The 19,878-nt window shown below is 44.8% G+C and overlaps 4 protein-coding genes and 1 long non-coding RNA gene across 5 annotated transcripts; 4 read left to right on the top strand and 1 right to left on the bottom strand.

Moving 5' to 3' along the window:
* Positions 1-1,509: 1,509 nt before the first annotated feature.
* On the bottom strand, positions 1,510-4,356 carry LOC135672308 (indole-3-pyruvate monooxygenase YUCCA2-like). Its single transcript, XM_065180770.1, has 4 exons — positions 3,396-4,356; positions 2,873-3,121; positions 2,603-2,725; positions 1,510-1,825 (listed from the first exon to the last, which is right to left on the bottom strand). Exons 1-4 carry the CDS (start codon positions 4,008-4,010, stop codon positions 1,619-1,621), a joined length of 1,194 nt encoding a protein of 397 aa, XP_065036842.1. The 5' UTR covers positions 4,011-4,356; the 3' UTR covers positions 1,510-1,618.
* Positions 4,357-5,530: 1,174 nt separating this feature from the next.
* LOC103980173 (uncharacterized) lies at positions 5,531-8,662 on the top strand. Its single transcript, XR_010512937.1, has 3 exons — positions 5,531-5,651; positions 5,764-5,894; positions 7,587-8,662. It is a non-coding gene; the product is annotated as an uncharacterized LOC103980173 (long non-coding RNA).
* Positions 8,663-9,834: 1,172 nt separating this feature from the next.
* On the top strand, positions 9,835-11,164 carry LOC135672307 (protein EARLY HEADING DATE 2-like). Its single transcript, XM_065180769.1, has 3 exons — positions 9,835-10,393; positions 10,491-10,624; positions 10,734-11,164. The coding sequence occupies exons 1-3, from the start codon at positions 10,250-10,252 to the stop codon at positions 10,843-10,845; spliced, it is 390 nt and encodes a 129-aa protein (XP_065036841.1). The 5' UTR covers positions 9,835-10,249; the 3' UTR covers positions 10,846-11,164.
* A 3,275-nt stretch (positions 11,165-14,439) lies between these two features.
* Positions 14,440-16,554, top strand: LOC135641642 (scarecrow-like protein 15). Its single transcript, XM_065157177.1, has 2 exons — positions 14,440-14,991; positions 15,169-16,554. Exons 1-2 carry the CDS (start codon positions 14,648-14,650, stop codon positions 16,250-16,252), a joined length of 1,428 nt encoding a protein of 475 aa, XP_065013249.1. The 5' UTR covers positions 14,440-14,647; the 3' UTR covers positions 16,253-16,554.
* A 781-nt stretch (positions 16,555-17,335) lies between these two features.
* On the top strand, positions 17,336-19,651 carry LOC103980175 (uncharacterized). The gene is made up of 5 exons (XM_009396476.3): positions 17,336-17,667; positions 18,607-18,754; positions 18,856-18,926; positions 19,026-19,229; positions 19,322-19,651. The coding sequence occupies exons 1-5, from the start codon at positions 17,419-17,421 to the stop codon at positions 19,325-19,327; spliced, it is 678 nt and encodes a 225-aa protein (XP_009394751.2). The 5' UTR covers positions 17,336-17,418; the 3' UTR covers positions 19,328-19,651.
* The last annotated feature ends 227 nt before the right edge of the window (positions 19,652-19,878 follow it).

The raw sequence follows: 19,878 nt of genomic DNA, 5'->3' as shown, positions 1-19,878 counted from the left end.
AGGACACACTCAACACACCACACGGAGGTGCGAGACGGTGTCGCCTCTTCCTGGCGCTGCGGCGGAGCTTCTTCCCGACCCGACCTATCGACCCGACCCACCGACCCGACCTCCCGACCCGAACCACCGAGCTCGGCCGCCGGGAGACCCCGAGGAGCATCCCCAGGAAGATCCCCGTCATCCGGACCCGAACCAAGCCGCGACGGCCCCCGAGGCCACGGCTAAAAAAGTTACTTACCATAACATGAGCCATGTCAGTGGATGAAGAACTGGATCTGGCAAACAGATCGAGCCTTGCCCCGAGTTGTCCTCATCAAGAGCTTGAGGGCGTGAAGGGGACCAAAGAATGGGTGAAGGAGATCTTCAACGCATGGGAACTCGCACACTTAGCTTGCCCCGCCTACATGCGTCGCAGGATCTACTCCCATTGGATTGCGACATGACAAGCCCTGCCGCAATGCTTGGAGTCCAGCCAATTCAAACTGCTGCATCTTTATCTGGTTAGTCGGCAGATCCCCTGTACTACTTTGAGGAATGTTGTCTTGCTGACCACGCCGATGGCCTCTAACATCATTAGACCTCAACAACAAAAGGAAAGAGATCAGACTGGATGTGTGGGGAAGCTGATGACACATTTGCTAACATCCTGACTACTTGGATCTGGAACTCCACAAGTCTTTTCACTGGTTCCATTAGATGTGCTAACATCCGCCTATTTTTGTGGTAAGGTTTGTGAGTTGTGATGTTCCAGATTTAAAGCTTTTCTTTGTTACACTTGTGAAGAAGTGGCAAACTACAGTCTGCAGCTAAACTTTGTAGTCTTGCATTGTTCAGTAGAAGAGATGACAGTACTGTGGGGTTTTTTCTAATTGGAAGCTCATAAGAATCTATCAGCTTCACCATCAGGAATAAACTCGAGAAACTAGCTAGCAGGAATTAGCTAAAGTGGAATACTTGCAACCAAAAATACTGGTTGCAGAGATGCATAATCGATTATGCTTGTCAATTTTCCTTTTGTCCTAGTTATCTTTGTTATTTTGAGGATGAAGAGAAGAATCATTAGCTAGTTTGGGTCTGGAAGGATTAACATCTTGGGACAAAAGAAGGATTAGTGTACACAAAAAGGAGGAAACTGTGCTTTCAAACAAGAACATTTTCTTGGATCCTGAAGAGTTATCTTCTACTCATTCAATTCAAAAGGATATGCTGCATTGACATCTGGAAGTCATATATCTATAGATGTGATGGGCATTTGGCAGAATTTGTCTCAGGAATCATATCAGAAAGACTGTTCTCAATAAAAATGGATCTTTGGCACTATTTTATGTCCTATGAAGTATGTCAGATATTTGTTTGATTGGAAAGCTGGACGAACTGGGAATTATTTTGGGATAAGCACATTCCAAAGTAATCCCAGTTGCCAGGAATCATTCCACTCCGAACTAGAGATTAGCCATAACTCAATCCGGGCTCCAAATCATTAGGCATGTATACAATTCATATGTGTATTGCACTCCCAACAGATGATTGAACCTGTGATGCAGATATCACACTTGAAATTTTCTTTCTTTAGCAAAGTACAGTCAAATTCGTTATCCAAACCAATGATCCAGCATGATCAAGATGTTATGGTGTTCAACTTATGCCTGATATCTACGGCTCCATATAGGTTGGCAATGTCCTCTGCTATTTTACAGGCGTCCATGGAAGCTCCCAGCAATCCTCTCCTGGTGAAACCAGCAGCGTAGAGCCCGTTCTTTCCTCTCCAACTATTAGGAAACGAAGTCCTCGGGAAGCCATCCTTCTCTCCGAAGAACTCCTCCTCCTTGCCATATGCAAATCTACAGTAAGATACATAGAAATCTTTCTTCTTTCTCTGATAACACTAATGAACATGAACAAATGATTGTGTATTGATTATAAGATATCTACTGATGGATGTTTGGGGAGGTCAGATACACATAGAAACGTCCTTTTAGTGATGCTGTGGCCCATCCTGGGATTACCCCCTTCACTTAAATTGCATGTGGTGGCAAAATGGAGGCGGTGCAAAGGCACTGCAGGCTTCTTTTTCTTGAAGTGATAATGGGGTTGGATGTCTCTGTGTTGGACCAAAGTCGCCATCAGAGTTGCGTTGTATGTTCTTATCGAAGGAATCGCCATCAATGCCCATACTTGGCATTATTACGATACATCGACAGATATTCTATTGACTTCACTTGCATGTGATCTCTGTGCCTTACTATTTACTAGATCTTTGAGGGTTTCATTGTTGTGAATGAACAGTTTGCTTGTACGTATCTGCAAGTCCAAATCTGATTCGTATGTCTGCATGAAGAACGTTCCGATCAGCTTCTTGGCGTTGCTTGGAGAAGTCCAAGGTGAAGCTGCTGTAAGAATGTGACAGTGCGACAAGCCCATAAGAACTCAAAAAGTCCTTTCTATCATGTGACCTCATTTCTTCCAATCTGATTGGAGAAATGATCCTAATTGAATTGTCCTATATATGATTTTTACTCGAGTGTTCGTCATCCTATGTATGCATCTATTCTAATCTTGCATAGATCTGCCTACTAACATGTTGCTGGATTGTCTCACGTACCTTGAGCCAAGAAGTCACATTGCTTTTGTAGCCTGTTGCCAGGATGATGGAATCGAATTCCTCGTGTTCACCATCCACAAACTCTGCCCCTTTGCTTGTGAACTGGTTTATGTCAGGGACCACCTGCAGAGAACACTAAATTCATCTCAGTTTTCTTTCGTTTTCTTTCTTGATTCAATCGATTAGAAAGATGGACTCAAGAAGCAATGAATCCATTGCTTCGTGAGCTGAATATAATCAATCCGATGGCATTGATGTTAAGAAGAGAACCTTAATCTGTCCGCTTTTGATCTTGGCAAAGGTGCCGATGTCCAGTACCGGAGTCTTTCCGGCGGCGCTCTTGAGCTCGAGAGGCCCGATCGCAGGCCGCTTGATCCCATACTTCTCCGTATCTCCCAGTAGCAGCCTTGTGCCGAAAAGGAGGAGAGCATCTACGGCTTTAACAGGGAGCCACTTGAGCAGAGCCATTGACAGTCCAAAAGTCGAGATACCAAGTAGTTCCCTCGGCAAGATGTGCAGCTGCCACAGCCAAAACTTAAATGAGTTCAACAGGACGAGTAACACTGCATGAAAGTTTGATTAGTTGATCTCAATTGCCACTCCACTGCACACAGTGAAGCTACCAGAGTAGTTTGCAGAAAAATCCAAGTCCAAAATGGGGCAAATCAAAGTTGAGATGCACTCAACTCGATTCGGGCAGAAGCAAACAAGACACAACTACACGAAGCAGCAATCATGTTTTGTAGTATTAGTACAAAAGTGCAAGAAGAGGAAGCAAGGATGATCCACTTGCCTTGTCCCTGACGACCATGGAGACCTTGGCATCATTGTCACAGAGGTCCAGAGCAACCTCCATGCCTGAATTGCCAGAGCCCACCACCAAAACCTTCTCCCCTCTGTGGCCATCGCCCTTCATGTAACAGCTGGTGTGCAAGAGCTGCCCGCGGAACCTCGAGATTCCCCTGATCTCTGGCCACACAACCTCTGCATTCTCCCCTGTGGCCACAATGAGCCACCGGCATATGAACTCCAAGTCACCGGCCTCCACTCGCCAGAACCTGATGCTGGCATCGTACTCGGCAACCCGAACCGCCATGTCGAACAATGGCTTGACGGCGAAGCGCTCGACGTAGGCGTCCAAGTAGCTTATGAACTGCTGCTTCGTGGGGTATGTCGGGAACTCCGGCGGGAACGCCATGAGCGGCAGCTCACAGTATTGCTTGGGGAGATGAAGCTTTAGGCGCTCGTAGGTCCTCAGCTTCCATGAAGGCGCGAAGCAGGTCTCCTTCTCCAGTATCAAATACGGGACACCTCTCTCCTTGAGGCACGCAGCTGTGGCTATACCTGAAGGTCCAGCTCCTACTATTAGAGGCCCTGGAAACCAAACCTGCTTCAGATTCGATGTCATGGGTGGCCCATGGAGCTTTAGCTGCAGGAAGGGAGATTGGTATTGCTTCCCCGGAATGAATCCCTCTGCACAAGAAGAGAGGCTAGCTTGACTAAATAGTAGCAGAGGTGCAGGAGAAACAGTGAAAGGGTGTGTCTGTAAAGGCCGAATCTGGACGAGTATAAGAATGTTGGAGAAGAAGAGATGGATTCTTGACTTGCCAATGTACAGCTACAGTTCTGTGGGTCACTTGGTTGTGGTTGCAGAACAGCACACACACATATATAGAGCAGTAGCTGAAGGAGGTTTGGCTTATCAGTATGGGGAAGAAAGAGCAGTAGTCCAAAAGAAATGGCCGAGATGGAACCTCCTACTGGCACCGAATTGGCTCTTTCAATGGGAATAAAGAACTAAGAAATAAAAAGGTGGAATAAGAGAAAAGATTCAGAAGATGGAGCTTTAGGAGTCTGGTCCTTTGTACAGTGTGTCTTAGATGAGAACAACTGGCTTGAGAAGTTGCTCAGTGTATATGCTGAAACAAAAGCCAGAGGAACACAAAGGTAAGCAGATGGAATGTCAAACTAAAGGAGTGGAATTCATAGATCCCCATATGGGCTTGAAACCTTAGAACCTCATCTCAACATGGTTGTCTTCCCTCCTCCCCTCTCTTGATTGATTACAAGAATATGACAACATATCTTCCTTGTTATGGCATCCCTATACCTTGACTTGCAAGAGTTGCATGCAGGATGATCAATGATGAATAATCACTGCTATCTAACAATGCTTTTGTACTTGGCTTTTGAATTTTTCTGGCATATATCTATATGCCATGGTCCACAGTGATGTGTGGGCATGAGCATCACTGGACAATGATGGTCTTGTCATAACATGCACAAGCACTGTGGGGACAATGTAATCCAACTTTTGTTTGTTGCAAGAGAAATTTCATTGATGGAGAAAGGAAAAATGCTTCCTAAACCCATTTTGTTGCCAAAACACCCAATCACACACTCAGATATTTCAACAAAGGAACCATAGTGTGTGAGATGATGTTGAGAAGATAATTTGTTCACATCAGTGAAATGGATCTCAAAATTTGACATAGCGTATCTATCAGATATACAAGATTTTGGGGGTTCTACATATTTATGCTTGCAATATATATCCTTCCAATTGTTTAGATTCTCTGTGTATCCAACTACTTTTAACTGTAACCAGTATTGTTTTTTTTTTTTTGTTAAAAATATATAAATATGAAGTAATTAAACTATAATGATTTTTTTTAAAAAAAATATATATAATTTAAAATTTGAAATAATAATTAAATTACAATAGCTAATAAAGATTAATTTGAATTGAATATACAAAAATCATTAGGCTTTTATTTTAAAGGGATGTTTATGCTAAACTAAATTTTAGGAATTATTTATATAATCAAATATTTATTAGGCATTTAAAAAACTAGCGGTGGTGCGGTTCAGAATTTGTCTGATCCGAATCCGATTCCTGACCTGGACATAAATGGTCCCTCGGAGTCGCTCGTAGGGCCGCTATTGCTTGGAAGCAGCATGGGAATGGAGATCGCCGCGATCGGGCGATTGGTTTTCCTCGCTCGCCATCTCCTCCCTCCCCAAAATCGTCTCCCGGGACCCTTATCTGGTATGTTATCTTCTTCGAGATCTGGATCCGGATCTTAATCTCCTTTCCTGACTTGGTTTCCTACTTTGACCATTTCTCTCTGCGCGCTTTGCACGTACTCGGCTTGGTTCAGAATCCCATCGGTTCGTCGGAATCGACTCCGCGGGCTCACCCTCTGTCATGGATAGTTTTGAACATCGACGCCAAGCCGTACACCGACCTCGCTACCGGCAACGCTGATCCTGACTTTTCCCGTGCTTTCAGGTCACATGCTTGTTCAAATTGATTTAGGTCCGGTTTTGTTGCCACGCATTTCGTATTTAGAATTTGTTGTTTAGGTTGGGATGGACGAATTTGAACTTCTGTCGCCGAAAGCTTTTGGTTTGTATGTTTTGGATTGGTAATTTTGTTTTTGCTGAAATTCTTGTCTTTAAGGATGTTTGAAGTTATTCTTCATTTTTACCTTGAAATTTTGTAGTTTATTTGAGATGGATTAGAATGCAACATATACAGGTTTGCAGTTTGCTCCAACCCAATAAATTTGGTGCACTATGATCATCACTATATTTGATAAGCCTTTTTTTTTTTGCAAAGCTGAGAAAATGCTTAACTGAATGTACTGAGCCGAAATTTTGGCATTTGCAAGAGTGAGGGCTGATTTGGAGTGAGATGCTTTGGGAATGGTCTAGTGGTGTTCAAGATGATAAATATGGTTGTGGAGTTATGTTCAGGATAAATTTGGTAGGCCTTGACTGGTGATAAATTGAACTGATTTTTGGTGCAAGCTGTTATGTGATCGATTGAGCATAGTTTGGATATTTTATATTGTAATAAAAAGAGCAAAAAAAAAGTGGGAGAATATATAAAATATATTAACATTGTAAGGTTTTATTAATAAGATACTAGGAACTTCTAGGGCATTTGACAACTTATTCACAAATGTGTATTTGCCTTATAAGAAGTATAATTATTTGAGAGGATCTCTTTCTCTTTTTCCACTAGGATCGCACTAGTGGTATCTATTCATTGAACAAGGGGCTAGAGCTTCAAAATTAGGAAATTACATGCTAGGCTTTGAATCTGATGTTGTGTCATGGTGAATAGAGATTTAACATGAAGAAATATGTCTTTTACTTTTACATGGCAGGTTATTAGGAAGAAAAGACAAGATAGCCGGTGGTGAAATTTGTTTGTCCAGTTAATACAGGATATGACATTAAGAAGAATTTGAGGTTGATTGTAGTTATAGAGGAAACATGTTTAATTAGAACATCCAGATTAAGTGACAAGCAGTGTGCAAGTCTGGCAAAGTATGCATGTTCTTAAATGTTGACTTCCAAAACCCAGGTCAGGTGTCAAGATGTTGGTTGTACGTTAATCATGATTCTAGTCAGCACAGGTAGCATCCATAAGTTTGTCTTTTGAAAGTCTTGTTGCTTTTGTTCCAGAATGTGAAGGTTTGATGACCATGATAACATAAGAGTTCTTATTAGATTGATTCTTGATCTCGTTTCTTCTTAATTTACAGAAGTCCTATCAACGTGTTTGGTATGCATGTGGAGGAGTGGCAAGGAATGTCTTCTGAGTGTATGCCAAAACTTGGAACTAGACATTTCATGATCTGTGATTTTTTTTTTTTGCAACATTTATATGGTGCCTTTATTTATGACGATAATTTTTTCTGTCTAAATAAAAGAGAGATGCTGCTATGGTACTGGAAATCTGTTGGACTTTTACATGGTGCCTTTATTTATGGCGATAACTTTTTTCTGTCTAAATAAAAGAGAGATGCTGCTATGGTGCTGGAAATCTGTTGGACTCTCTATGGCGATAACTTTTAGATGCATTTCCAAATAAACACTGCAGCTTTTTATTATTTTTATATTCTTGATCAGCCTCATAGTCATATTCATATTGCTGAAGTTTCACATTTATTTTTTTTATATTCTTGGCCAGCCTTTGAGGTGAAGCATTGATAGACATCGTTGGTGTGACTGCATCCTGCTAAGAATTAAATCATGAAACTTGGTGGTGATTTGCAAGAGAGAGAGGTATAAGCAGGCCTGAAAGTATTTAGCAGCAAAGTGCACTCAGATTTTTTTTCCTGGCATGAACATCTCATCACTCTGAATGGATAAGGTTGTCAAGAAAGGTTGTGGATGGAATTGCTGCCCCATCCTTTGTACCTCACATGGGAGACTTCAGAAGCATACTTCATTGCTGGTGCTTGTGAGAAACTCAGTGCAAACAGAAACAAGGAAGGACTCCATTAACAATGGATAAGGTTGTCAAGAAAGGTTGTGGATGGAATTGCTGCCCCATCCTTTGTACCTCACATGGGAGACTTCAGAAGCATACTTCATTGCTGGTGCTTGTGAGAAACTCAGTGCAAACAGAAACAAGGAAGGACTCCATTAACAATGCTTTGAAGAGCCATTCATGTACCCTCCAAAAGGACCTCAAGAGACTCACTCGAATCTGGTGCACATGAGAAACCAAGTACAAGTAGCATCAATATAACTGCTATATCTCTACCCTAGGGAAAACCTTCTTGGACAAATAGAAGCGTGGAATCTTAATTGAGTTGAAGTAGCCAGTGACCATAACATCCTTTCACAAGGTGGAATGGATGAGGTCCTGGCTAAGTTCAAGAAGGGCAAAGGACAGGGCAAGAATACATCACAAGAATGATCTAATGACAGGAAATGTGATCATTAATGAAATTTTACAGAAAAAGAAAGAAAAGAATCCAACTCTCATTGGTTTCCCTTTTCTGTCTAGTTGGTGTGTGATCATCCGAGATGCAAAACTTCAGTTGCTTGCTCCCCGGATAGACAAGCAAATGACCTCAAAAGTACTGAAAGGCCTTGGATAACTCAACCATATGAGTTTTGTTATTGGATGAAACCTTGATAATGCTTTTTGTTATGATTGTAGTATCTCAAGTTTCATGTGTTTGGATGAGTGCAGTTTGTCTGTTGTCATCCTGTGTTTGAAGTTTTCATCCCGGAATAAAAAAAATCAAATTTGTAGCTCTCATTCTTAAAAGTTAAATTAATGGAAGACAAACATAATCTACAGTGGCTGTATATTGCAACTCAAACATCACCAGAATAGCCTGCACAAAGTTAACCTCTTAGGTTTAGATGTAAACCTTTACAAACTTGATTAGATAAAATTATACTACTATTTGATTTCGGTAGATGAACTTGATCAAACCTGGAATCAAGATTATAAATAAAAGTCCGACTAATTAAAGGATTATTTGTTTAATATTTTCAATAATATCAGATGATATAAATTGGTAAATCACTCTTGATATAGCTATCTTGGTTCGATAAGATGTTAAAAGATTCAGATTAAGTGATGTGAGATTTCACGAGGAAAAGAAGCAGTGTACTGAGAACTTACCCTGTTTGTTTGTGATACATAACTATTTGTACTTGAATGGAACTCGACATGTAGAATATAATCAATTAAAAAATGATGACATACGAATTAGATGTGCAATATCAATATAGGAAAATATTCTATCATCGATGATGCACTTGATAAAATTATTATTACTCTCTAATTTTAAATTCTTTGATCTCAATTTAAACTCTCAAATGCTCGCAATCTTTATCCCGTAGAAACAAATAATAACTTAAATATTAAGTATTCGATACAAAGATTATTCGGTATAATCCTATCCTTGGTTTTAAAAGAGTAACGTGAAATCAAAAGACAAAAAAATTATTAGGAGTTCGAGTCCTAAACATATATCGCTTGAATGTCCTATAGTAAATATTATAAGCACAAGAAAATTACATTGCATGTGTCAAAATATCTCTTGTGTTGTCTTCGTTCCTATGCAGCAAGTGATAATGCTCCCGTCAAATCCCCTATTGCACATAAGGGTTACAAGTGAGGACGATGAGAATCCCTTCCTTCCTCGTGTGAGGGTGAATCAGGTCCAACGAGATCCACGAAGACTATGATAAGTCGACCAAGCAAAAGGGAGGGGAGACGGTGGCGATGCAAGGTAACAATGGATTCGACGAAGATATAATGTTTACGAAAATTTTAAAAGTCAGGATGATTTGTGAAAATTTATTAAAGATAAAAGGCTTTTCCGAGAATTCGCCCAAAAATAAATTTAAAGTAAATCAAGAATTTGAACGAAGGGTTGAGCCGACGGCTGTGATGCCTTCACGTCCTCCCCGTTCCTGACCCGAGTTAACTCGCTCCTTCCACCGGTTTACCTCTCTCCGTTCGTTCTTTGCGAAGCTTCGCCGCTTAGGAGGACCGAACACCGCAGAGTCTGTGTGCGTCTCATCCCCCGATTCTCACCGGATTTATCGGCGTCGTTCTCGTTTCGTGTAGGGTTTTTCGAGATACACCAATGAAGAGGACGAGTTAGAAGAAGATGAATAAAAGTTCCGCCTTTTTCCTCCGGTAGCCGCCGATTTCTGCTCCCTGTCGCCGGCGGGGCTGAGCTTGGCGTACTGGTCTGGTGAAAGCGGTCGTTGGGAACGCCAATCTTTCTGTAACAGTGTTAAAAGGAGGGCGGCTGCTGAAAGGGCATCTCTTTTACCCTCTCTGTGTGTTGAACTCGAGAGCGAAACAGAGAGGTTTGGATGATGGAATTGGAGAATCCATCCTCCATGACAGCCTCCAACTCTGGTACCGGCGTTCCAGCATCTCCTGCTTCGGCCAACTCCAGCCGCCACCGCTGCCGCTTGTGGTGGTCAAGAAGAAGAGGAACCTTGCCGGAATTCAAGGTCAAATGAATGGTTCACGATCAAAAAATTGGATTTTTTTGCTTCTTTTTGACCCTTTTGATTATAGTTGTTTATAATGGAATGCGGGGTGGAACAGATCCGGAGGCGGAGATGGTGGCGCGGTCGCCGAAGGCGCTCCAAGAAGTACGCCGTGCAGTCCGACTGGAAAGCCCAAGCCAAGGTCTGCGGCACCCGCGAATACATCTGCGACTGCGGCGCCCTCTTCTCGCGGTGCTTGTCGATCCGAAGCGCCTCCCCCAATGATCCATCTGTTGGGTGGTTTAGATTTGGGTCTCACATCTCATTGTATCTTCATGGTTCTTCGATTTGGTTTCGGCAGGAGGAAAAGCTTCATCCCCCATAGAGCATTCAGCGATGCGCTGGCGGGCGAGAGAATGACGACGAATGATCTGTCAAACACAAATCCAAAGCCGCGCAGCGGCAGCAGATGAGGAAGCAACAGCGGCGGCGGTCCTGCAGTCTTGTAGCAAATGGGCTCTGGTGCACTTCATCACCTGTGCAGGTGCAGTGTTCCCCCGCGACTCGGAAGGAGGAGGTGGCGGAGGATGTGTTCTTCCTCCTCCTTGCTTTATTAGTTCTACATACATTGTCATCATGTTATTTAGCTGCCATTGAAGCCGGAGCTCGGAGCTGTTCTTTCATCGTCTTCTGTCTGCTGCCAACATCGTAGCTTGCACAAACTCACGTGATGAGGTTGCTCTCAAATGATGATGATGATGATGTATAAATCGTTGCAGTCTCACAAGTCATCTCCTCCATGTTAGATATTATACAGGATTTATCTCATAACTTAAACGTTTGAATTGAATTAGTATGAAATTTTATATACGTAAATCCTAACTATTAATCTCGAAAGCATATTAATATGGAGACTAATAGCAAAAATAAGGAGACAAGTGGGCCCATCTTATTAATTTGTCGTTATGCACTTTATTTGGAATATATATCCGCACATGCTTCCCGACTCCGTTGATGTCCCTATCCGTCATCATGTTCCACAATATGCATCAAATTACGTGTTACTAGTAGATTGACATGATCGATGACCGGATGATACGTGAGAGTCGTTGCGTTCTGCCAAACCAGCAGCCAAGCTTCTTCCTCGTTGATTGATGACCGAGACCATACGTCCTCGTTTCTCCTTATTTGTGCTTACTTGTATCATATAGTTCGTTTGAATTGAATGCTGCTTACATATTTTATTTTCCGACACTCGTTGACCAGAAGCTTTTCATTGGCTTAAGAGCAGAATACACTCGAGACAGACTGCAGACCTGAAACAAGTTGAAGGTAGGTAGGTTTAGAGAGTATTTAATTCCTTATTGCACCCCCTTTTGGAACTAAAAGTGATTCTCTTATCGTAAAAGATAAAAGAAGAAGTCGGCTTTCTACTTCGTTGAGCACCGCAAGGAATCACTAATGGCCTTCGGTCGCAACCCCACCATTAGGCCACTGGCGTTTAACACCGATGAACAACAAGTGAGGAAGTCAAAAGCTTTGAGAAAGCTGAATTAAATGCGTAAAATATTGTTTCTTCTTTCTTTTCTCCTCGTGAATCACTCGCGGTACGTGTTCCTCGTCTGCAACTGCAATATATAGATAGACCTTTTCTCTCCAGTTCTATTTCTATGATTCTTATGAGCGCCACATGAAATCGGAGAGCCGATCTCGACTTTTGTCAGCTTTAGCTGGCGTACTCGATTTCCTCTCGAGCTCGCTTTGAATCGAACGGGGCCTCATCCTCCCACCGCCTGTCGACTCCTTTTGCAAGTACCTGCAGCGAAAAGCAAGGGCCGCGTGGAGCATCGACCGGCAGCGGACGATGACTGGAGCCCGGTCCGCTGGCGTGGCACGCTGTGGACCGAGGCTCGCGGTGGCCCGCCGGAGGGTCCCAGCTTGCATTGCCGGCCATGGCGTACGTGGTCACCGCTCGCATGCGCATGGGCTCATGCATGTATGCACGCATGCATGGTGGGTGGACGTCGATGGTGGAGGTGTCAGTGTGTGGACTGTTGTCAGCGTGGAGACCACGCTGACCCCACCCGCGGACGAAAGGCTGCGGGAATATGTTCCGCCGTGGCCCCACCGCCATGCCGGTGGTGGACGTAAACCTCTGCATGCCGTCTCATGCAGATCGCCTGTGATCGCACAGGGCGCGTTTGAGTTCCAATTTCACACGCTTTTAACTCTTCTGTTGATGCTCCAGTGATATGGATAACTCATCTTCTTATAGATCCGTAAACCTGCATCATTCTCTCTTGTTGTTTTCAGGAGGAGAGAGAGATGAAGACACACTTGTTAAGATAAAAATACTATGTGAAAACGAAGTCCCCATGCCGATATATGGTGCACAGAAAGAACATAAAACATGCAGGTGTTCGACCAATTGACCACAGCAGAAAGGTCGAATATGATGAGTGAATGAAGATAGTGATCTCAGATCGAACAGGAACGTAAAGCTGAAGGAATCATCGAAAACTTCTGCTTAACAAAAACAAAAGTCACAATTTTCTGATATCGATCTCCACTAGCCGGAGACGACAGTCTCCGGGAACATCATGTGTTTATGCTGCGCAGAATTCTCGTCGTGTCCGCTTTACCTCGCGATCGTGATCACAGTCAAAGTACACCTCCCGTTGGTCTCTCTCTCTTTGACCCTTTGGGGTTCATTACACGGTTCACACACGGCGTGGGGAGGCTTCTGCTGCACAAAAGAGAGGCCGGTAAGATTCTGATCTCTCCAAAGTGCTGCAGAAAGGTGGCCATCATAACCCACTCAAGGAAAAGGCAACAGGGAGAGCGCAGCCTTGTGAAATATGATTGAGGTCCTTCGATTAGATAAGAGGATTCGGATTGGGTTTTGGAGTCTCCTTTGATTCACCTCATCTACTACTTCTCGGAGCTCATTCGCTGGCATCACCATGGCGGTCCGCTGCTGTGCAGGATGGACTGCACTGGGTCCGACGTCACCTTTTGGTGGCTGTAGCTTTGGAAGCACTCGGGAAGGAGATGTGCAATGCGTCCGGTAAATGAGGTGCAGTCATATCATCATTCTTTTACCTCTCTGTCTTACACTGAACGGCTTGTGTACCTTAAATACTTTGGCAGCAGTAGTAATGCTCTTTCAGTGAGATTTTAGCTAAGTTGTAATCCTTGTGTTTTCCTATATAATTCCTTGTATTCCCTGCCTGAAACTTCGATTGATATTAGTACTCTTTAGATACTCAAAATGGCAAGAATATTAAAGGTGTTTTATGTGTTTCATATTATAGAATTTCTTAACTCAAATTAATTAATGGTCATCTAATAAAAAAATATTGGTATCATACAACATATTTCTTGTCAGTTGTACTTTCTCCCTTCTTTTCTTTTTAGCTTTTTATATGATGTAAGCTAAAATAGTGTGGCTCCAGAAAGAGCTATCCCTGTGGAGAAGTATCTCAAACAGTGGGCAACTGGTGTTAGTGCCCAAAGCAAATTGGAAAGCCATGGATTGCCTCATCAAATGCCACCTGATTCCCAGAAAGTTTTAATTTCCTATGCATGAGATAGGACCAAAGTTTTCCCCTGCAAACACAGGGAAAGCTGCACCTGCACCTGCACCTGCACCTGTACCTGAAGAGTCGATCAGAGACGAGTGTTGGCTGCGTTAAGATTTCTGAATACTTCTGCAGTTGGATGTGGATGGGATTGCAGCCACAGCGATCTGACGTGCATCGAGTAAGCTGAGGGTATCGACCTCGATCCACATGAAAGAAAAATATTGGAGGGCTAAAAACGAGGAGACATGATAAAAGATGAAGGGACGGCACAACCACCGGAGGATGGAGGGTGAGTTGGTCCCCCTGTGGAGGATCCCCCGAGCCGCTGCTCGCTGTCAGCAGTCACTGACCACCTCCAACAAAGTAGCATGAAAGCAATGGCTTAACCCTGAAGAAGCCTCCCTCGCCCACACTGACAGCGACCCTTCGCCCTTCCTTTTTGGCCCATGGTCTCTCCTTCATCCCCCATGCACGCCCTTCCATCCATCCATCCATCCATGTCTTCCTTTCCCCATGCCATTCCGCCACCTCCCTTTCTTCCCCCACTGCCTTGTTATAACCCCGCCTTGGTAACGGCCTCAAGCTCCTCACCTCCCTCTTTCCCGAACTCCGAGGAGCAGTTGTCTGTGATACAGAGAGACAGGGAGAGAGAGACGAAGGACGAGAGGAAAAGCCCTCCTTTTTCCTACGAATGAAGCACTCGAAGCCACTCACCGACCCCCCACAGCAACAGCAGCAGCCCGCAGCCCATCGCCACTTCGCTTTGGTTTCCAAACCCCTCCTTGACTCCTCTACCCACGCCGACACTAACAACAACGCCTTTGCGCCCAGTCTCTTCTACGAGCCCACCTCCGTCCTCGACGCCCACCTCAGCTCCAGCCCCGCAACCGCCCCCGCTCCGGCCGGAGCCGGCGACCTCCCCCTCCTTTCCTGGGCTGGCGGCGGCGGCGGCGGCAGCGACGCCCACTACCAACATCACCACCACCTCCCCGCCTCCGACGACTGGGACAGTGCCTCCTGGTTCCTTTCCGAAAGGTACGACCTTTCCCCCTTTCCCGACGACACCAACCACCCCTTCCTTGACTCCTCCTTCGATGTCCACTTCGATCCTTTCGCTGCCACAGCCGCCGATCCCATCCCCTCGCCCGCCCCCTCCTTCGACCGCTCCCAGCTTGACTCGCTCATCCGCGCCGCCCATTGTGTGGAATCCAGGGACTTTGCCACGGCACACGTGATATTGTCGCGGCTCAATCACCACATCCCCTCGGCCGCGGTCTCCTCGTTCCATAGAGCCCTCTCTCTCTTCAAGGAGGCGCTCTTGGCCTTGCTCCGCCCCTCCACCGCCGAGCCCCCGCTATCCGCCGCCGAGCTCGTACGCCATATCGCCGCCCACAAGGCCTTCGCGGACCTCTCCCCTGTCCCCCACTTCGGCACCTTCACCGTCACCCAGACCCTGATCGAGGCGCTCGACGGCGGCACCCGATCCATCCACCTCATTGACTTCGACCTCGGCCTCGGCGGCCAGTGGTCGTCCTTCGCGCAGGAGCTCGCGGCGCGGTGCCGCGCATCTCGCTCCTCTCCGCCGGCCGTGCGGATCACTGCTGTCGTCGCGGAGGAGTCCGGGGAGACAGCCCTAGCCGCGGAGAACCTCCGCGACTTCGCCCGCAGCCTCAGCATCAGCTTCGCCGTTAACTTCGTGCGCATTGGCGGCCTCGGGACTCTCGCCCTCAGCGGGATCCGCCTCGCCGGCGCCGGGGAGCCGACGGCCGTCGTCCTCACGCCCTCCGTCTTCCGCATCCTCGGCCGCGACGCCGCGCCGGAGTCCACCGCCTCCCTCCTCCGTTTCATCCGCCGGGCTTCCCCGCGGGTGGTTTTGTTCGTCGACGCGGAGGGCGGCTCCGCTGGGTCCGCCGTCGGCCCCCACCCCGCACCATCGCTGCGGCGGACCGTGGCGGCCGGGGTGGAGCACTTCGCGGCAGTTCTGGAGTCGGTGGAGGCGACTGCGGCGGCGACAGGGGCCGGGGAGGAGGCCGTCCGGCGGATCGAGCGGGCGGTGGTCCGTCCGTTAGTGGTGGGCACGGTGGGGGGATGGGCGGGGCGGCCGGGCCCGTGGCGGGAGGTGTTCGCCGGGGCGGGGTGGTCGCCCGCCCCCTTCAGCGAGTCCACCGAGTCGCAGGCCGAGTGGCTCGTCCTGCGGGCCCCCGTCGAAGGCTATCGTGTGTCGAGGATGGACGGGGCCCTCGTGTTGAGCTGGAGGGGGAGAGAGCTGTCCTCCACGTCAGCATGGAGGTGCTGAATCGGGCGGTCCCCGTCTCCGCTGCTTCCGCTGGCGTCCTCCCTGTCCTCCTCGTGGGTCGATGGCATGAATTATTACGTTTGCCCTCTCTTTTCGTTGTACTCCTCTCGTTGTCCACTTCCATTTGATTTCCTTCTCCCTTAAATATAGCAGCTGACATGGCTTACAAACTAGACTGCGGTGGGACCGAATAGCCGTCCCGTAAACCTGTGAGATGGTATCTCATGTGTCTCCTAGTTTTTATTTCAGACCAGGAAAATGTAACAGCTGACTTGTTAATTAATTATGATGATTAGCTGCGACTGCTAAATTTTGCAGATATATAAATATATATACCGGCAAATATAACGGCCGGTTCAACAGATCACGTGATCGATGGCCTTGATTTGGACAATGTGACACGTATTCATTCTATTGGGTCAATCTATCGTATACCATATGAAGTATATGCAATACATTATTAAGGATTGCCTCATGTGGAAAGCTCCGATCGGATATGGGGTGGGGAAAATTCGAATGCTAACAAAATCATCCCATTCTATATACAAATGGAAAGGGGTTGTTATTACCTCCTTATTCTTCGCACATTATGAAGGCTTATTATTATATCTCTTTAGGAGATTGTGAAATGTGTTCTTTCCAATATAAACATTTCGATTCAGTTCATTAATTAATTGGATCATCACATGCATTTCTTTTCCCATGTAATTTTTTTATCTTGTCAACAATCTGCAATCCCCTTAATCTGTTCATTCTGGTCCAACAATATGTTGGCCAGCCTTATTTCCCACGCTGTCAACCACAAGTGCATCATGCCATTTAATATTAAGGGATTTCTTGTGTCCCATCTGCTATTTGCGGATCATCTAATTATAACAGCAATGTATCTATCTTATTGATCGGGATGCTATGCAAGGCTAAAGCGGAAAGGAACTTTGGAATTAATGACGTGTCATAAATAATAATAATAATAATAATAATAATAATAATAATAATAATAATAATAATAATAATAATAATAATAATAATAATAATAATAATAATAATAATAATAATAATAATAATAATAATAATAATAATAATAATAATATGACTCGCACGAAAATAGACGCTCAAAAGTGACTGATGTGGGAGCAGCTGCTTGACACGGAGAAGATCCGTTCGACATGGGCGGCGGCGACTCGAACATCAACGGCGACGGCAGCAGCAGCGGGGAAGAGGACGGGGACGCAGCCTGGAAGGCGGCCATCAACTCCGTGGCCACCGTCGGTTTCGGCCTCTCGGCCTCCAATGGCCGCCCAAAGCCTGACCCGACCGCGGTCGATTCGTCCGAGGACGATGACGACGATGCCACCGCCCAACTTCACCAACAGGGGCGGTGGCAGGCACCTAAGCTAAAGCTCTATCAGATCAAGGTGCATATATCTTCACTTGAGGAAGCTTTCCGTTAGGCTCGTCCCGAGCATCTGCAGTCGAAGCCTAGTTGTTTGTTGATATGCCGAAGAGAAAAGGAGCGCCTTCCTAGGCTCTTCTTATAGGCCTGCTCGATTCCGCCCAATCTCCTACTAAGTCTGCTTAACGTTCACTAGACTTTTGTCACGTTCAAAAACATCGACCAGTTCACTAGATCAGTCGGTAGTCAGCCTCACTGAATTCAGAACCAGTTGTTCCAGCTAACTCTTACTACAACTCCGGTAGTAGTTGATGCCTACTGCTGCCCTTCACTGAACGACCGATCTCGAGCAAGCTCGTTAATCAGCTTCATAGGAAGATTGTTGGGCCACACTTGTTGCTTTTTTCCTTCCTTTCATTACTGTTGTTTCTACCACCGTTTTTGTTGTTATGTTATGATGAATGGGTCATGAGCATATTATGTTACTCTCTTAGACATTTAGCATTATTATTAACTATCTATTTGACGGATTCTCAAAGTGGTAGAAATGTCATCTCATCCTTGAAGGATTGTTTACTTGGCTATCATGTTACCTATTTATTATTGGACATGGATCATTTCTAGATTTGGTATCTTAAGTACATGGGTTAACATAATTTTGACTTCACATTTAGTATTTCGATGAGAATCAGAAATATAGTTGGATATCGTATACTAAATCTATGAGGTGACTTGATTGCTCCGCTTCCATCTAGTGCAAAAGCTATTGGGTAAACCAAAAATAAAATCATTGTGATGGTATGGGTTATGTCTTGGTTTTGTTTGTTAATTTTGCCTTTTTTATGCTTTTGGATCCAAAAAAACAAGAAATAGAAATGATAACGATTGGGGCCTAAATTTTGTAGTTTGATGTTCTTGTATATCCTTCATCTTGCTGTGACACTCGTATGATCATTGGCAGGCACAAAAGATTTTGGATGACCTGTTGGATAGAAGCCTCATGATGGTCAGAAATCACATCCCTTCCATTGATGAATTTCCACAATCCGAAGAAGCTGGAATTCGATTATTTAGCAACTCGCCTGCTGGCATAATATTGGATCCTGTTGGTATGTAATCTCTTGATTAAGTTACATCTGTCGGCAATTTCCAGTCAGAGGAAATCACTCCCGGCTCAAACAATAGACTCAAGAATGAAGCATCTTACCAGATGAACATCCACTACCACGTACGAAACCCAGAATTCTACCAGGAGAAGAAATCAACGAGAAATCAAAGAAGGTCAAGTGTTCTACCGTCTTATTCTGCTTCCCAATCTGCTGATGATATGGTATCATTGTCATGTTTGTTGATTGCATACTGCGAAGACATTTGTTGCAGTTCAAAAGCCAAATCAGGTCTGTTGTTCTCAATGGCAACGATATCATGGCCACTGCAGCAGAAGCATGCGAGAGAGCGTTGGCCAGATCTGAAGCTAAAGAAGCTGCAGCAAAGGCAGCAGCCAAGAGAGAGGAAGAAAGGGTTTCAGAACTGAAGAAGGCTAGGGGAGAGAAATGGCTTCCTTCTGTTGCAAAATATATGCAGGTTAGCCTTCTTACAACTTCTATTGCTACTTTGATACAGAACAACTTCTAGTGTGAGAAATAACCCATAGTTGACGTTTTTTTGTACCACAGGCTTGAAATTGTCATACCTAAAGTGGGGGAGCTCAAACTTGTGGTTCTTAAATCGAAGGAAGACTCTTCGACAAAGCACAGATGCTGGTAAGAAAGTCTCCAAAGTGCTGCTCATTAGGTATGCCAATTCGAAGGAAGACTTAGGTCCATGGTGACCTAAATTTCTGACATCAAATGTGTTATTGTCAATCAAGCACAGACTAGTGGTTCATTTTGTAGTTCAAGTTTCTTTTTTTTTTTTTTCCTCTTTGGATATTTCACTGGAAAAATGGATGATTTTTAACAGAAAGTTGATATGAGCACATAGTGCATGGGTGGATTTAACCATAAGATGACAACATGGTGATAGTGATCCAAATCAGATGATCTCTTAAGGTTATATCACCAGTCTTTGGAGTAAGATATTGTGCATCAATATTTGGGTAACAAAGATTGAGCAACAAGTGCATTTAGGATATTATGTTTGTGATCCAATTCCAATTCCCTATTATTGCAAGGTCTTGAGAACTGTTATGCCTGGTTCACTAACCAGAAAAAAAATTAAGATATTACCAAAG

Source organism: Musa acuminata, chromosome BXJ1-4 (assembly GCF_036884655.1).
Source record: "Musa acuminata AAA Group cultivar baxijiao chromosome BXJ1-4, Cavendish_Baxijiao_AAA, whole genome shotgun sequence".
Taxonomy (NCBI): Eukaryota; Viridiplantae; Streptophyta; class Magnoliopsida; order Zingiberales; family Musaceae; genus Musa; species Musa acuminata.
Note: the sequence above shows the minus strand (reverse complement) of the source record. Positions and strands in the feature narration are given on the sequence as shown.

Excerpts from the sequence above, each read along its gene's own strand:
- LOC135672308 (XM_065180770.1), bottom strand. The coding sequence starts at position 4,010 with ATGACATCGAATCTGAAGCAGGTTTGGTTTCCAGGGCCTCTAATAGTA. Across the intron at positions 3,122-3,395 it reads CCATGGTCGTCAGGGACAAG|CTGCACATCTTGCCGAGGGA; the intron begins GCAAGTGGATCA and ends TGGCTGTGGCAG. Across the intron at positions 1,826-2,602 it reads ATGTGACTTCTTGGCTCAAG|GAGGAGGAGTTCTTCGGAGA; the intron begins GTACGTGAGACA and ends GCATATGGCAAG.
- LOC135672307 (XM_065180769.1), top strand. The coding sequence starts at position 10,250 with ATGATGGAATTGGAGAATCCATCCTCCATGACAGCCTCCAACTCTGGT. Across the intron at positions 10,394-10,490 it reads GAACCTTGCCGGAATTCAAG|ATCCGGAGGCGGAGATGGTG; the intron begins GTCAAATGAATG and ends GGGGTGGAACAG. Across the intron at positions 10,625-10,733 it reads TGCGGCGCCCTCTTCTCGCG|GAGGAAAAGCTTCATCCCCC; the intron begins GTGCTTGTCGAT and ends TGGTTTCGGCAG.
- LOC135641642 (XM_065157177.1), top strand. The coding sequence starts at position 14,648 with ATGAAGCACTCGAAGCCACTCACCGACCCCCCACAGCAACAGCAGCAG. Across the intron at positions 14,992-15,168 it reads TCCTGGTTCCTTTCCGAAAG|GGACTTTGCCACGGCACACG; the intron begins GTACGACCTTTC and ends TGTGGAATCCAG.
- LOC103980175 (XM_009396476.3), top strand. The coding sequence starts at position 17,419 with ATGGGCGGCGGCGACTCGAACATCAACGGCGACGGCAGCAGCAGCGGG. Across the intron at positions 18,755-18,855 it reads CATAATATTGGATCCTGTTG|ATGAACATCCACTACCACGT; the intron begins GTATGTAATCTC and ends GCATCTTACCAG. Across the intron at positions 18,927-19,025 it reads TCAACGAGAAATCAAAGAAG|TTCAAAAGCCAAATCAGGTC; the intron begins GTCAAGTGTTCT and ends CATTTGTTGCAG.